At 43.6% G+C, this 16,247-nt stretch overlaps 1 protein-coding gene across 4 annotated transcripts in view; it reads left to right on the top strand.

Annotated features, from left to right (window-relative positions):
• CDK6 (cyclin dependent kinase 6) overlaps window positions 1–16,247 on the top strand; it is a 211,254-nt gene that overhangs the window by 184,854 nt on the left and 10,153 nt on the right. For all 4 annotated transcript variants that reach the window (XM_084897451.1, XM_084897450.1, XM_084897453.1 and 1 more), the window contains exons 6-7: window positions 3,641–3,691; window positions 8,465–8,600. In XM_084897451.1, the coding sequence (XP_084753577.1) occupies window positions 3,641–3,691; window positions 8,465–8,600 (187 nt within the window). The remainder of the gene's footprint in view (window positions 1–3,640; window positions 3,692–8,464; window positions 8,601–16,247) is intronic.

Here is a 16,247-nt window from a genome sequence, read left to right as displayed (position 1 = left end):
GTCTAACTTTTAAGTCTTGTCCTGTATAATAAGAGGATTTTTTAAATGTGTTTCTCCAGTCAGAGCAATTGCCGTCTTTATTTGGGAATGTTTTTTGGTAGGTGTAATCTTTCCGTTCCACTATTTAATCCCCCACCTCCTAAAAGAAAGTGTGTATATAAGGAAGAAATATTTTTTGAAACTGTAAAAATAGGCTTCAAATTTACTACTCTGGGTAGACTCTCTCTATTGCTAGTTTTATCTTTATATAATTATTTTAAAAGAATTAGTGAGTATGTCACCTGTGAGGAGGTTTATGTCTAAAACCAGACAAGATGGGCTAGCTTAGTGGATTTTTTCCCTGCGATGATTTGGAAAAAATGCATGGCTTTTTATCTTTTATGAGCCTCTGTCTCGTGGTATGTAATTGAACATTCCTCTCTGGTCTTCAGTCTTCATGCTGGGCCTCTAGAAAGATTTCCAGCAGGGGCACATTTTTAGACAGGGGGAAGAAACAGTTCAGAGTTATTTTGGATCTCCTCAGCTTGTCTCTCTATCTGGGCCATCTCTCTCTCAGTCTCAGTCTCTCCCCAGACTTTTATTCCCCGGCCCCCACCCCCCGCCCCCTCCACTTGGCTCCTTCAGCCCTCTACTTCCTTCCAGCTCAGCTCTGTCATGGTAATAGCCAGCCAAGGCCAACTCACGCATGTGTGTGCTTTAGCTGAATCATTCTCACAATTATAAAATTATTCGAGGCAGTAGAATTAAACTGTCCCTCACCACTACCCTGGCCAGTTTGGCTCAGTGTATAGAGCATCAGCCCACGGACTAAAGGTTCCCTGGTTCGATTCTGGTCAAGGGCACATGCCCAGGTTGCAGGCTCAATCCCCAGTAGGGGATGTGGAGGAGGCAGCCAATCAATGATTCTCTCTCCTCATTGATGTTTCTATCTCTCCCTCTCCCTTTCTCTCTGAAATCAATAAAAATATATTTAAAAGAGCCAAAACCGGGTTGGCTCAGTGGATAGAGCATCAGCCTGCGGACTGAAAGGTCCCAGGTTCGATTCCAGTCAAGGGCATGTACTTTGGTTGCGGGCACATCCCCAGTGGAGGGTGTGCAGGAGGCAGCTGATCGGTGATTCTCTCTCATCGATGTTTCTAATTCTCTATCACTCTCTTTCTCTCTGAAAAAATCAATAAAATATGTTTAAAAAATAAAAAATAATATAATCAAAGATTATGTTCATATTTGTCCACCTGAAGTATACCATAAATTATATGAATTAAAGAATATTTATCTCAGCTAACCTGAGGAAGGAGGAAATATTCAAAATATCAATGAAAGTACGGCGCTTGTTTCTTTATTACATGGTGCGCACAGCTCAGAGACCTGGTGCAGCCAGGCTTTTTCCCTCAGAGCCCTGTCTCAAAACAGACTGTGTCACACGCAGTCCCTGGAGCAGTCTTCCTCTCACATCTTCATTCTCCACCGTAGCACACCCAAGAGTTCATCCTGTTGGAAGGTTTCGTCCTTCCTCTGAATCCATTATACCTTTCCATGTTCCTGGCCCTCTCTCATAAAACTGGCTCATACAAAATAATCAGCATTCTCAGCCAGGAAGTCAGTAGGTGGTTCTTGGAGTTTGATCACTTTTGTGTCCAACTACTACTGGGTCAGCTGAGAATCCTGGTTCCAGTTTGGCCTCTGCCCCACTTCCATTGTCTTGTGACTGCATTTACATGCAAAGATCCATTCTTGAGGGGTTAATTTTAGCCAGCGTGTAGTGGTGGTGTATTGTATAATTCAAGCCAACCCACATGTGCTACAGAGCCAAGTTATCAGACCTCAGAGCCACATGCCAGGTCTTCCTAAGGTGGCGAAGGTCGTTCTGATCTGTACACGGAATTGCTGCCTCCAAGTTTCCTGTATTCCCATGCTGGCTTTGCTAAGTATTCACAGAAGAGTGGTTATGAGTCTTAAATGAGGCTAAGCTGGTGGGCCAGCTGTCACACCTAAATGGCAAGTACCTCCAGCCCTGGCAGAATGGAGGGCTACATTACTTGAAACTCCTCTGCTAAGCCTTAACCGGTTTGGCTCAGTGGATAGAGCATCCGCCTGCGGACTGAAGGGTCCCAGGTTCGATTCTGGTCATGTACCTTGGTTTGCAGGCACATTCCCAGTGGGGAGTTTGCAGGAGGTACCTGATCGATGTTTCTAAATCACAATCCCTCTCCCTTCCTCTCTGTAAAAAATTAATAAAAAAAAATTTTTTTTCAAGTCCTCTGCTAAAACATCTAGGCAGATGTAAAAAACAAATGTAGGAAACATTTTCTTAAATGCATAATGGAACCAGCAAAAATATTAGAAATATTGCCAAGGGGCAAAAACAAAAGGGAGCTGAAAACTAAACAAGGGGGAGGGTGTGAGCCAAGGCTGCTGCTGAGTGTCAGGCATGGGATTCATTGTCCACCCAGGAAAGAGAGGGTCTGATGCCTTTGCCCAGGAATGGCATCCATTCAAGTTGGTCTGCCCGGTGTGCTTCCCAGTAGCCATGGCTAATATATGTACTTATATCCATGATGCTCAAAGGTACTTTTCCCCATGCCTCTGTGTATACGTCTTCATTGGAGGGAGGGGGTGAAGGGAAGGGAGCTGCCCTGGTGACATAGCTACTCTTCCAGTTCGCCAGATTAAACTGGTGCTCTCTGTTCTCTCTGGGCTTGCTGACCAGGCACAGCCAGTGAAATGCCCTGTGTAGGCAATGGGGACTGTGTGCCCACAAACACCTCTGAAGCCCAGAGTTGGGGTTTTGACCTTGTAATGCTTATCTGCCATAATATCGGGAGAAAGGCAAGTGGTACAGTCAGAAACCCAGAGGCAGCTCACCACAGCATTTGAGACAAGTGGAAGGAGAGAGACTCGCGAGGAAGTATTATGATCGCCTGCCTCGTGGTGAGGAAAGGGTGCTCTGAGGAGGAACTGACAAATGTCAGTTGGAAAGAACACCACACACCCCTGGTTTGAGGCTAGGACAGTGACACGCTCCACCTGTCACAGAGTTAAGTGGAACTTTGTCGCCGAGGCCTGTGTGTGATGGTGGCATTGCTGTTACAGTGACCGTGAGTAGGACTGTCAGGAGTATGAAACATGGTCTTCGAGTACCACCCCGTTCGTGAGAGGTTCTTGCCATAAGTGACTTCCTTTTTTTAATTTTTTATGAAATTTATTGGTTAATAGGATCATACAGGTTTCAAGTTTACATTTCTTTTTATATTATTATTAAGGTATTATATGTGTACATATCCTACCATTGCCTCTCCACCCCACTCCCATACACGCCCTCACTCCCCAGTGTTTTGCGTTCATTGGTTATGCTTGTATGCATGCATACAAGTCCTTCGGTTGATCTATCATCTCCCCCACCTCTCCCTAACCTTCCCGCTGTAATTTGACAGTCTGTTTGATGCTTTACTGCCTCTGTATCTATCTTTTTGTTCCTCGATTTATAATTGCCATAAGTGACTTTCAAGAAATGTCTCGATTCCTTACTTCCCCACTCTTGAAGAATATTTTGCTTCCTGTCAAACAATGACAATGACAAACATGATTGAAATGGACCTGAGGAAACGCGTGTGTTTCATATGTATCTTTATTCTTGTAGGCCTCTCTTTCGTGGAAGTTCGGATGTGGATCAGCTCGGAAAAATCTTGGAGTAAGTAATAACTGAAATTTTTACCTCCGTGCCCCGGGCATGAGAACATTCACGGAGACTTAACCTCTGACGTTCTCATAATGCATTTATCTCTTGTCTCTCCTGCCCCAAGCTGCTGCTGCAGACCCTGTTACTGTTTGTGTGGTGAGTGGGGACGCGGCAGGCGGGCTGTCTCCCGCAGAGCCCGTCATGGCGGGCGGCCTGACCGCTCTGCTCCGGAGGCTTGTGTGTGGCTCGTGTGGGTTGTTGCGCTGCTCCTCCTCCTTTGCTTGGCTTTGGTTCAGGTGTGTTGCCTGCCTGGGGTCATTTCAGATGCACCCACCATCAGAAGTGGGGTGCCCGGTGGCCTGGTAACCCATCCTTGCCCCCCCCCCGGGCTTCCTGTCCCCACCGAGTATCCTTTAGCCATCCAGGTTGCTTCGGCATTTTTTTTCCTGGACAAAGAATAGCATGCGACACAATCCATTTTCCTTTGGAGCACTGAAATAGGAAATGAGAATCCTGGGCTCTAATCCTGGGTCTTTGGCTAAATAACTGTAATCCCGAGTAAGTCATGTCACATACCCTAAAAAAAGAGCTTCCACCGTGCCTGCCGCATAGTCAGTGCTTTAAAGATGTTAGCTGTTTTTTATAATTCATTAGTCATTGTGTAACCATTTTTTGTTCCTCAGCTTCTTTACCTGAGAAATGGAACTTTGGGCTTACATTTTCTTTACGTTCCCTTTTTGTGCTTCAGTTCCATGATTCCAGTTGTCCTTGCTGATTTGTAGAGTTCCATCCATGTCTGCATGTGTGCATGTGAGGGTCTGGATGCTTTCATGTTTCTAGAATGTAAAAAGGGGGGGGGGCCTTTCTTCTCACAAAGCATGCAGTATGGCATCCTCTGGGGATTTGTGCATTTGCCAAGTCCCATCAAAACTGGGGTGGAGTAGGAAGAACGTGGGAGTTGCAGAACACATTAAAAAAAAAAAAAAAAAAAAAAAAAAAAAGCCCTGATCCTTGGTCTGTGACATTTTCTAGGAATCCCAGTGATTGATATTTGTGGTCTGTAGAACTGGGGAGAAGTCCCCCTGGAGAAAAGGATTCTATTTTAACCCCATCTCTCCAAGCATGACCGCTTTAAGACAGTTGAAACACAACCGGAACCCGACTTTGTTCTCTGGGTAACGGGAAACAGCTCCCGTAGACATCTGCGAGCGCCAGTGCCACTGCTGAGTCAGAGCCCGGTGGCTTTGAGGTCTGAGAAGCATTTGCTCGTTTTATTGTCTGGGGGCCGCCTGGGCCCAGGGCCACTGCCACAGCTGCTGCTCCTCCCGCTGCTACTGAACGCGCCGTACGATGGGTGGCTCAGGACAGAGCCGGCTGCGGAATGTCCAGTTCTCTGTCCCTGAGTGAGGAACTCCATCCACTCTCCCCGGCCCCGTGGGATCTAGTTGGTGTGCATGTGATCGTGCAGAGGGACGTGGGAAAGTCAGACCCTCTGTGGGAAGGAAAGCAGCTTGCCAGGCAGTGAGGCCCTCCACCTGCTTTTTCCCTGCTGACACCACCTGGGCATCTGGTCCACCCCCAGCCCTGGCGGCCGCGATCTCGTTAGCATTGCCGGTGCCCCTGAGTGTAACATAGCCAGTGAGAGGGACCAGGAGCAACCTCTGCTCAGCCTGTTTGACTTGCTCCAAAGGGAAAGCCGGTTCCACCTGAGATCCTAGGTCGCAAGCAGGAAGAAGCCGTGAAGTCCTACGTGTTCTGTGCCTTTGGACTTGACTTCTTGGTTGTTTCCTCTGAATGCAGTTACTACTTTGGTGTAGAGAAAAGGGACAATACTGCACCCTAGTGTCGCTTCTAAAGTACGAGAAACATGATTTCTGTCCCCCAGTGATAGGTTTTGTGCTCTGTCATTCTTTCCAGTACAAATGTCAGCTTTTAAGGCTTATATATTCAGCTGTCCAAATACTGAAATTTGATGCAGGCACTTTTTAACGGGCCTATCGGCATTTCACCACGCTCACATATGGACCATAAAAAGCTCATACTGTATGAAACTGAATTATGTTTAAAGAAAGTTATATTCACATTCTCTTTAAGGGGGGGAAAAAGAAATGTTCGTGTTTAGGAAGATTTATACTTTCAAAGAACAGCAAGGACTTTGAAAGTGAAACGGAATGCTTTTCAGCCTGTGGCATTTTGGAGCATTTTTAAGACCAGAGTCATCGTTAAACAGAACCAAAATATTGGGTTTGGAATAAGGAGAGCTGGGTTCACTCCAGGCTCTGTGGCTAAGCTCGCTATGTGTGGCTTTAGCAGTCCATTTCTTTCCTTAACTCAGTTTCCCCATCTATAAAACAGGAATAGTAATACCTGAATAGCAGTAGTAATAGATGTCATGAGAGGTTGTTGGAGGGATCAGAGGAGGTGATAGACTTACAAACACCTTTAAAAGTTATTTGTGGAAACATGTATAGAATTATGCACCACACATACATACAGAGTCCCTATTTTTCGGAGGGCTTTTGGCATTCAGCTGCCCGTATCGCCAGATTTAATTCAATATAAATATATTAAAAGCTACAAATAAAAAGATTTTAAATTATTACTAGTAGTTGTTGTAACCAGCTTCTAGGTAACTAACTGGTGATGGTATGCCAATATATTAATATTTTTTAAAAATGGCTAAAAGATAAAAATGAATGAAAGAAAAATGTTGAAGTTCTTTAATAAGCATTCTTCTTTTCTTCCTCTCCCATTCTCATTCTGTCCAAACACACACATATTCATTTCCTTTCATAATTCGTAGTGAGGTTTTTCTCTTCTTTGTACTCTTACTCTGGATCTTGCTATTAAGCACATTTTGTACAGTTGCCATTTCCATTCATTTGTTCCCGTAAATATGTCCCTGGCTCTGTCTTTATCTGCCTCGATAACATGGCCCCCCCCCAGAGCATATCCTACAGAGGTCGGATTGTCGGCCCAGACGCCCGCTGATGAGTACAGTTACGACACACTGTCTGCTCTCCCCAGAGGAGTTCTAGGACCCGGGCTCTGTGTAGGTAAGAGAAGGGGAACAAAGCCCTATAGAGATCCTGTGACATTTAGCACCACATCTTCCTGAAACTTGGAAATCCATTCAGGAGAACTCAGCCCTCTGGACCTTCGTCCCAGCAAGAGCAGGCCAAGAAGACCCTGATGCAGGCAGGCCAGCAGCATTTCTAACTGGGGTTTAAATCGTTCATCAGTATTTGAATAGTCATAGATTCTGTTCACTAAATTATAATTTTTTTTTTAGTTTAGAATTAATCAGTCTATGTGAGACATAAGTTTTTGCATCTCAATTTCCTTTGTTTAAACCTACTTACTACCTATACACACGTTATAAATAATATCTACATAATGTATATTACTTTGTTTAAAGCCACTGACCTACAATATTTCTGAAGAACCTTAAGTTATACATTGCTAGAACTCAAGGAGTTCATACGTTAAGGTGGTAGTGCCAACACATTTTAGATGAATAACATCACTTCCCTCTTATCCTATATAATAAATAGGCAATATGCAAATTAACCCTTGCGCCCTCACAAGATGGCTGCCTACAACCAGGCCGGCAGGGGGGTTAGCGAGGGACAACCAAACGACTGAACAAGCAAGCTCGTGGGGCAACCAGGGAGGCAATTGGGGGCGATCAGGCCAGCAGAGGAGGGAAGCTAGGGGTAACCAGGCCAGTGGGGGGGGGGGGGGGGGGCGCGAGCAGTTAGGGCTAACCAGGCAGGCAGACAGGTGAGCAATTAGGAGCCAGTGGTCCAGGATTGTGAGAGGGATGTCCCAGATCGGAGAGGGTGCAAACTGGGCTGAGGGCCCTACCCCCCCCCCATGCACGAATTTCATTCACTGGGCCTCTAGTGGATAATAATGGGTAATGTATTGATGTTTACAAATACTCACTGTATAAAAAAGACACTGAAATTCATAGAAGTTAAGCAATTTCTCCTTACCTACCCATAAGTGTCAGGTGCAGAATTTGAACCTAGATCTGCCTATTTCCAAAGCCTGTGTTGTTTTTATATTATTTGATTCTCTGTCCACATTTCTGGACTCAGAATCATTTTCAGGGAAAACATTAATGATACTGTTTTTATTTATTTGCTCACTTTGGAATACCTAGAAATAGTTATGCAGTAAAAACATATAAATTAATTTTGATACTAAAGTATAAAATAGTGTTTGCATAACACAGGACTAGCATACCTGTCAGCCTCTTCTTTTTGTCTGATTCTAATGCATGTAGTTGGGGAATTAATCTTTAACCAAGAGTGCAACCAAATTTATGTGTTAAGAAATAATGTGACATGAGCATCATAAAAGCAGGTCACTACCAAAGTGCTTGATCAGAACACAAAAAGCAATCTTAGGCATAGAGGAAAATGTTCTGTGCCCATGTGGGTCTACTTTTAATCCATAGGTCCTGCCCTCTCAGTACGTCAGGGCTTATTGGTAATTGAATACTTTCCATTTCTTTATTCTTCTGCTTACTGTCTGCTTCCAGAGAAATCTCTTCTCTCTTCCCAGCGAATTTTACAGTCCTCCTGTAAGATTACCCCAGGATCACCATAACGCAGCTGAACAGAGAGAAACGAGCATCCTGCCTGCCGTACAAGTGAGGGGCTCCGGGGCTCTGTGTCCCCGGTGCCTGCCCCGTAGACTTGACCTCCATCCGGTGTTTTGGTGGGAAAATAGTGTCTGCGTAGCGGCTGACGGTTCACGTGTGGTTTTCTTTTGTAGCGTCATTGGGCTCCCAGGAGAAGAGGACTGGCCTAGAGATGTTGCGCTTCCCCGGCAGGCTTTTCACGCAAAATCTCCTCAGCCCATTGAGAATTTTGTAAGCGACATTGACGAACAAGGCAAAGACCTTCTTCTGGTAAGTTCAGGCAATCGGCACTGTGCTGGTGGGGGACTTACCCCGTCCTCTCCGGGTGGTGGGGACAGCACCAGTTCAGCATCACTGCCACCGCCTCACGAGGCACGGGCCGCAACCTCTGCAGCTCTCCTTCCCACACCTAGGCCGGAAGCAGCCAGTGCTCCCACTCGGTAGTGTATTCTGCATTTCAAATGTAGGCGTGAGAGTCTATAGGCTTCCGCTCCGTGTGGGCACAGCCAGTGGCTGGCATGTCTGCAGAGCTGTTGATTTTCCCAGGAGAAACTCACTCCATCTTCCCCTGATGGTGGCTCGTTTTCTGGTGCGTAGGCAATGGTTCCCTCCACTGCCAAGTGATGAATAAGGACAGCTAAACTGTTTGTTTCTAAGGCCTGTATCCTTTGAAATAAATTAATTAGAAGTCGGAATATGGGCCCAGACCAGTGGTCGGCAAACTCGTTAGTCAACAGAGCCCAATATCAACAGTACAAAGACTGAAATTTCTTTGGAGAGCCAATTTTTTAAAATACATTTTATTGATTTTTTTTTTTTACAGAAAGGAAGGGAGAGGGATTGAGTTAGAAACATCGATAAGAGAGAAACATCTGATCAGCTGCCTCCTGCACACTCCTGTCTGGGTATATGCCTTGCAACCAAGATACATATCCTTGATTGGAATCGAACCAGGGACCCTTGAGTCCGCAGGCTGACACTCTATCCAGTGAGCTAAACCAGTTAGGGCTGAGAGCCAAATTAAACTTAAACTTCTTCTAACACCACTTCTTCAAAATAGACTCACCCAGGCCATGATATTTTGTGGAAGAGCCACATCAAGGGGCCAAAGAGCCGCATGTGGCTCGTGAGCCACAGTTTGACTATCAGAACTTCACATGACTCATGGATTCTTCCAGCTCTAACCCCCGCTGCTCACCTTTGCCCTGTCAGTATTTCCTACGTCAGATTCCAAAAAGGAAGAATCTGACTGACATACCTTACCTTGTAACCAGGCTGCTGGTCCAATCAGCTGTGCTGGGAAGGGGTATAAAATAGGGCCACCACAGGCTTTCCTTTTCGGCAGGAACTTTGAATGGCAGGCAGTGTCACCTACTCATCTAGGGTGCCCCCTTAGCCGTGGTGGCTTTCAAAGTCAGACAACACACTAATGCTAGACTGGGAAAGTAGCAGGAGACCAAGAAGAAAAATGAACAAAGAAACGAACCAAAGAGAGAAGGAAGAAGCATGTAGAGCAGTGATTCCCAAAGTGGTCTATATCGACCCCCAGGGGTCTATGACAACCTGCAAGGGGTCTACGTCAGCGAAAAAAAAATTTGGGGGTCCATGAAATGAAAATGGGGGTCCACGATAGTGGATCTCAACATACACTGATAGTACCTATTTACTTACATCATATTATCTTATAATATAAAAACATATAAATTATTTATAAAAGTACCTATGAAGTAAAAAATTTATTATATATGTTTATAAAATTGTGTAAGTTGTAGGATAAAAACCTGCACATAATGATATACCAGTATCATCTTGTTACAAGCATACGCACAATAAACATTCTTGCCAATTTTTGTCTCAAAGCTTCGCGAACTTGCACCGACTTGTTCAATTTGTCACTCTATAAATATGAATGTGAGAAAAATACGTTCATTCGTTTCCTGAATCTTGAATAGGAAAGTGCTGAGAAAATATTTTAAAAAATATAAACTGGTAGTTTATCATACAAATTATAGTGAATCAGTGTTATTTTGTTTGAGAATGCCCGAGAAAAGTAGGTACATTATTTTTTATTAAATTTTAACACTAAACTTCACTACAGTTAGAAATTTACAAAAAAATCAATATCAGGTAAGTAGGGGGTCTACCCAAAACCGAAAAACATGGCAAGGGGTCTATGGCACAAACAAGTTTGGGAACCTCTGACGTAGAGGAATGAGAAGCAGAGCCGGTGGCATCGGGACTAGGGGAAACGTAAGCATATAGTGTAACACCCACAGGTATTCAGAGAAAGGACGGCTCGGAACTGCCCGACGCTGCTCTTGGGAGCCAGGCTAGAACCAGAAAGCAGAAGACAGGCCACCAACAGCACCCGTGGCCTCTCCTGGAAATCATTTACTGAGGAAGGAAAGGGAAGACTGTGTTAGAAGGTTTCTGTTATTGAAGAAACGATTAGCATTTGGAAGTTTATCACATTAAGTTATTCTTCATTTTCATCTGGAAAAAAAGGTTGACTAATATCATGCCTCAGTCATTCATATATGTATGGACATATATACATGAACATTTATAAACGCTCTTATATACGTACAAGGGTGGGCAAAAACAGGTTTGAGTTGTGAGTTGACATTCTTTTGAGTTAGTAAAGCTATTGTCATCTTAACCTGCATGTCTTTTTCCATACGAGCAACTGTAGACCTACTTTTGCCCACCCCTGTATAGAAGACAATTCAGGGGGGAAATTATTTTTTAACAACTGAAATTGACACGTCTTTTCGAGTTTTGTCCCCTTGGTTATGGTTAACCGGGGAGGCTAAATACTTATTTCAAATACGATGTTTTTGCTGGGAGAAAAAAAAAATGTTAGAGCTCCTGATATCTGTTTTCAGAGCCTGAGGGCACTTTTTTTTGTTGTTGTCATATTTAGTCTGCTTTTGCTGCATAACAAATAACAAAACAAAAAAATAATACTAGCATATAACAGGGAGCATATCTTTCTTGCTCATGGGTCTGCAGATTGGCAGAGGCAGCTCTCCTCCTGCCTTCAGGGCAAGTACAGGTCTGTCCATGAGCCTTATTCTGGGCCCAGGCCAGAGGCTGCAGCTCCTTGGAGCATGTTTTTCTCGTGGGAGAAGGCCGATGCTCCCAAAAGGGCAAGCGGAAGCCTGAGAGGGCCGTGAGGATCTAGGCTCCGAAAGCCACCCTGATGCTTCTGTCCTCAGCCCACTGGCCAGAGCACGTTCCCTGGCCAAGGCCAGCCCTGGGAGAGGAAGGGACGCTCTCCCCGTGGAGGGAGGGGAGGGAAGAAAGGGAATATAGGCTGGAAACGTTCAGATCCTCTTAGGTTGTAATTTCAAACGCTCATCTTATAAGTCAGTGTTTTGAGGAAGTAAATTAAATGTTCTTGCGGAAATAATATTATTACATAAGATGTTTTTTAATACTCAGGCCAGCCAGTTGCGCCTTTGGAGTAGAGCAATAACAGATCTTAGCCACTTTCCCCAGCAGTTTTCCTATAGGACATAATGTATTAAGACTTCCAACTTGAGATTCTCACACACACCCCCACATTAGGCTAAGGAATTCTCCTCCTCTCTCCCCTCTTTCCAGCCCGAAGCCATCAGTATAACTGTGGGAACAGGGCTTCCTCCCAGAGAAGCCTCTGGGGACGTCTCTGTATCTTGAACACATTCCCACAACTTTTTTTTAAAATATATTTTTATTGATTTCAGAGAGGAAGGAAGAGGGAGGGAGAGATAGAACCATCATTGATTGGCTGCCTCCTGCACAACCCACCCTGGAGATCCAGGCCACACCCAGGCATGTGCCCTGACCGAGACTCGCTCTGTGACCTCTTGATTCATAGGTCGATGCTTAACCACTGAACCGTACCAGCTGGGCTCCACCATTTTTTTTTATTTCTTCTTTTTCTGTGTTCTGTGGATGAAACTGGCTGCTTCTTTTTCTTAATGCCATTACCTAACTTTCTTCTACTTAGACTCTGGGAAGAGAGAGCCCTGTCTCAAGAATGTTGCCCCTACTCTCCTGTCCTCTGGGAATTTGTCCCTTCCTTGTAAAGCTTTTCTCAGAATGCGTATTGCTGTCAGAGATAGCAGGACCATTCAGTAAACGAGCTCCTTCCTCTGCTTGTCTTTTTGCTCTTTGGTTTTCAGAAGACACTGTGAGGAGGCTAGCGCCCATGGACTGGTAGGGGAGCTCAGGATGAATAAGATTTCTGGGGACCCAAAAATTCACCAGAAATTATATGTAGAATTTTCTATTTGTACATGTTTCCTAGGTCAATCACGTTTAACAGCTCCTGAAGAGCAGAAGCCCAGATTAACTGGAAGCGGTCTGCCTAGCCATAATATTGTTGTCTTTTTTTTTTTTTTTTACAGAGAGGAAGAGAAAGGGATAGAGAGTTAGAAACATCGATGAGAGAGAATCATCGATCAGCTGCCTCTTGCACATCCCCAGTAGGTACATGGCCCTTGTCCAGAATCGAACCTAGGACCTTTCAGTCCACAGGCCGATGCTCTATCCACTGAGCCAAATCTGTTTCGGCTATTGTTAAGTCTTTAGATTACATAGAAGACTCTAATACAGAGAACCAGCTCACTTCAGTGCCTCTTGCCTCACAAAGATGGAAAAGCTGTTACAGCTTCCCTGCTACTTGTGAACTCCCAGGGCGATGCTTGCCACCTGCCGGGAACTCCGGAGGTGTTTGTGGAGGAAGTGTGGACTTGAAGAACAGGGTTGCTTGGGGTTGGATTGGAAGTGGACTGAGATTAAGGAAATTTTCTGGCTCATGGATTAGGAATCAACAGTTTGGGAATGGAGATCGCTGCTCCACAGGTTCACCTTTTCCTCCTTTCCCCTCCTACCTGCCTTTGAGTTGACAGCCTGGAATAGAGTTCCGTGACTTGAATTGAAGCTAATGGATTCCTTCTAGGGACGCTGCTAGCCCATATGGCACCTTGATGTGAGTTAGAAGGAAGGCATCTCTCTGTTGGCGTAGGTCTGGGGCAGGGAGCGGGGCTCGCTAGTAGATTAGGATGATTACGATCTAGATTTTAGCCTGACTGCCTCCTCCTTAATTCTCTATTAAGAATGCCTTTATTTCCTGGCTTGACAGGTGTTTGTTTTTTATTGTTATTTTGTTTTGTTTTTTATTTTAGGAATTTCAGAAACTGTTTTGGTTTGAAGAGCAGTTCAGTAATTACTCTTTACACGTGAACAACCTTGCCATTCTCTGCTCATTGACAAACCTGTAGGAAGACTTTAGAGATAGGGTAAAGTCTCTGAAGATGGCACAAAGTTTGTTAGCATTCAAAAAATCACTACCTAGCCGAAGCTGGTTTGGCTCAGTGATAGAGCGTCGGCCTGCAGACTGAAAGGTCCCAGGTTCGATTCCGGGCAAGGGCATGTACATTGGTTGCGGGCACATCCCCGGTAGGGGGTGTGCAAGAGGCAGCTGGTCGATGTTTCTCTCTCATCGACGTTTCTAGCTCTCTATCTCTCTCCCTTCCTCTCTGTAAAAAATCAATAAAATAAATTTTAAAAAAGAAAAGAAAAATCACTACCTAAAGAAAATGACATGCCCACTACAATAATAATAATATATTTTAAAGGACCTGGGGTGAGTTGCAGAGAAATTCTGGATAGGAATAGTCCACAGGCAACCCAAAAGGTGATGCCTTTTTCTGAGAGGCATTTTATAGATTGAGGACATATATAAAATGAGATCTGTATACAGCAAGCATGTCAAACTCACAGCCAATATATGCGGCCCAGCCAATATAACCGTATGTAAGAAACGTTTTAATAAAAATTTAATAACTTAATTTTTACAGTATCCTGTTACACATAATTATTAATAACGAACTACAACGTTCACTAATGACTGATTACTATAACTGTGTTGCATTCATTTCCCTTACATTCATTTCTCTCCACTAATATTAGCAGCGAATATTTTAGCAGCCAATTGATATGTCATTAGTCTTGTACTGACTTGTTCAGTGTGCAAACAGGAGATATTTCACTTTCGGAAAAAAGAAACATAGGTTTATTTGTGTTGTGCTTATTAATTTGTGCAGTTATTCTGTGTCTGGTAAGTTAACGTTGAAGAAAAAATATTACTTTTTATTAAAATGTTCTATTATTTTATGTTAACGATGACTCATTTCTTTTTTTTTTTTTTTTTAATAAATTTTTATTGTTCATATTATTACAAGTGTTCCTTTCCCCCCCCTTCCCACCCCACCCTCTGCCCTTTCCCCACTCCCCATTGTCCTCATCCATAGGTGCACAGTTTATGTTCAGTCTCTTCCCACATTCCCCTCTCCCCTTTTCCCCAAGAATCATCAGTTCACTCCCCTTCCATACCTCTGATTCTATTATATTCAACAGTTAATATTGTTCATCAGATTTTTTTTTTAATTTCCTTGGTTTTTAGATTCACTTGTTGATAGTTACGTATTTGTTGTTCATAATTTTTATCTTTATTTACTTTCTCTTCTGAAAGAACCCCCTTCAGCAATTCATATAATTCTGGTTTGGTGGTGATGAACTCCTTTAGCTTTTTTTTATTAGTGAAGCTCTTTATCTGACCTTCGATTCTGAGTGATAGCTTTGCTGGGTAGAGTATTTTTGGCTGTAGGTTCTTGCTATTCATCACCTTGAATATTTCTTGCCATTCCCGTCTGGCCTGCATGGTTTCTGTTGAGAAATCAGCTGACAATCGTATAGGTGCTCCTTTATAGGTAACCACCTGCTTAGCTCTTGCTGCTTTTAATATTCTCTCTTTGTCCTTTGCTCTTGGAATCTTAATTATGATTTGTCTTGGTGTGGTCCTCTTTGGATTCCTCTTATTTGGAGTTCTGTGTGCTTCCTGGACTTGTAAGTCCAATTCTTTCCCCAGGTGGGGGAAGTTTTCTGTCACTATTTCTTTCAGTATGTTTTCGATATCTTGCTCTCTCTCATCTTCTGGGACCCCCATGATTCTGATGTTGGATCGTTTGAAGTTGTCCCAGAGGTTTCTTACATTATCTTCAATTTTCTGGATTCTCTTGCCTTCTAGCTTCTGCAGAGGAGTGTCTTCTGGCTCTTTATGTTCCAAATCTTTGACTTGATTCTTGCGATCTTCTATTCTGTTTTTAGGACTCTGTAGAATATTTTTTATTTCAGACAATGTATTCTTTATTTCTTGTTGATCCCTTAGCATTTCTTGTTGATCCCTTTTCATATCCTCATAGGTCTCATTTATTTTATCGGCCTTTTCTAGGAGTCTCTTGAAAAACCCCATAAGTGTGGTTTTGAACTCTATATCCAGTCGCTTTTTGTCCTCCATTTCTTTCGTTTGTGATCTATTTGGTTTAGGCATTTTCGCAGGCAGCTTTTCTGATGGGGCGGAGTTTCAGGGTGGAGCCTACAGCCTTGGCTTCCGTCAGCCCCGCCCTATGCGACTCTCATTTCTTTCAATCCTTTTTATTCAGCATGTCTCTATCAAAGTAAACCTACGTTTCTATGAAAATTGAAGCTTTTGTTTTTTTGCAGCCCACATAAACTTAAACCTTGTTTATTTGGCCCGTGTTAGCCTTTGAGTTTGACATGCTTGGTCTACAGTGTACTTGGTGTGCCTTGAAATAGATACTCACTCTCCTTAGAGACACACATAATTCATGGTAGTGAAGATTTAACTACCCAAGCACATTTTTTGATTTTTTTATATATATATTTTATTGATTTTTTTACAGAGAAGAAGAGAGAGGGATAGAGAGAAACATCAATGAGAGAGATACATCAACCACTTGCCTCCTGCACACCTCCTACTGGGGAAGTGCCCACAACCAAAGTACATGTGCCCACAACCAAAGTACTGAAAGGTCCCGGGTTTGATCGGAATCAAACCCGGGACCT

This window comes from Pipistrellus hanaki (genome assembly GCF_964339955.1).
Source record: "Pipistrellus hanaki genome assembly, chromosome: 10".
NCBI classification, from domain to species: Eukaryota; Metazoa; Chordata; class Mammalia; order Chiroptera; family Vespertilionidae; genus Pipistrellus; species Pipistrellus hanaki.
The sequence above is the reverse complement of the archived record's forward strand: the minus strand, read 5'-3'. Positions and strand labels throughout refer to the sequence as shown.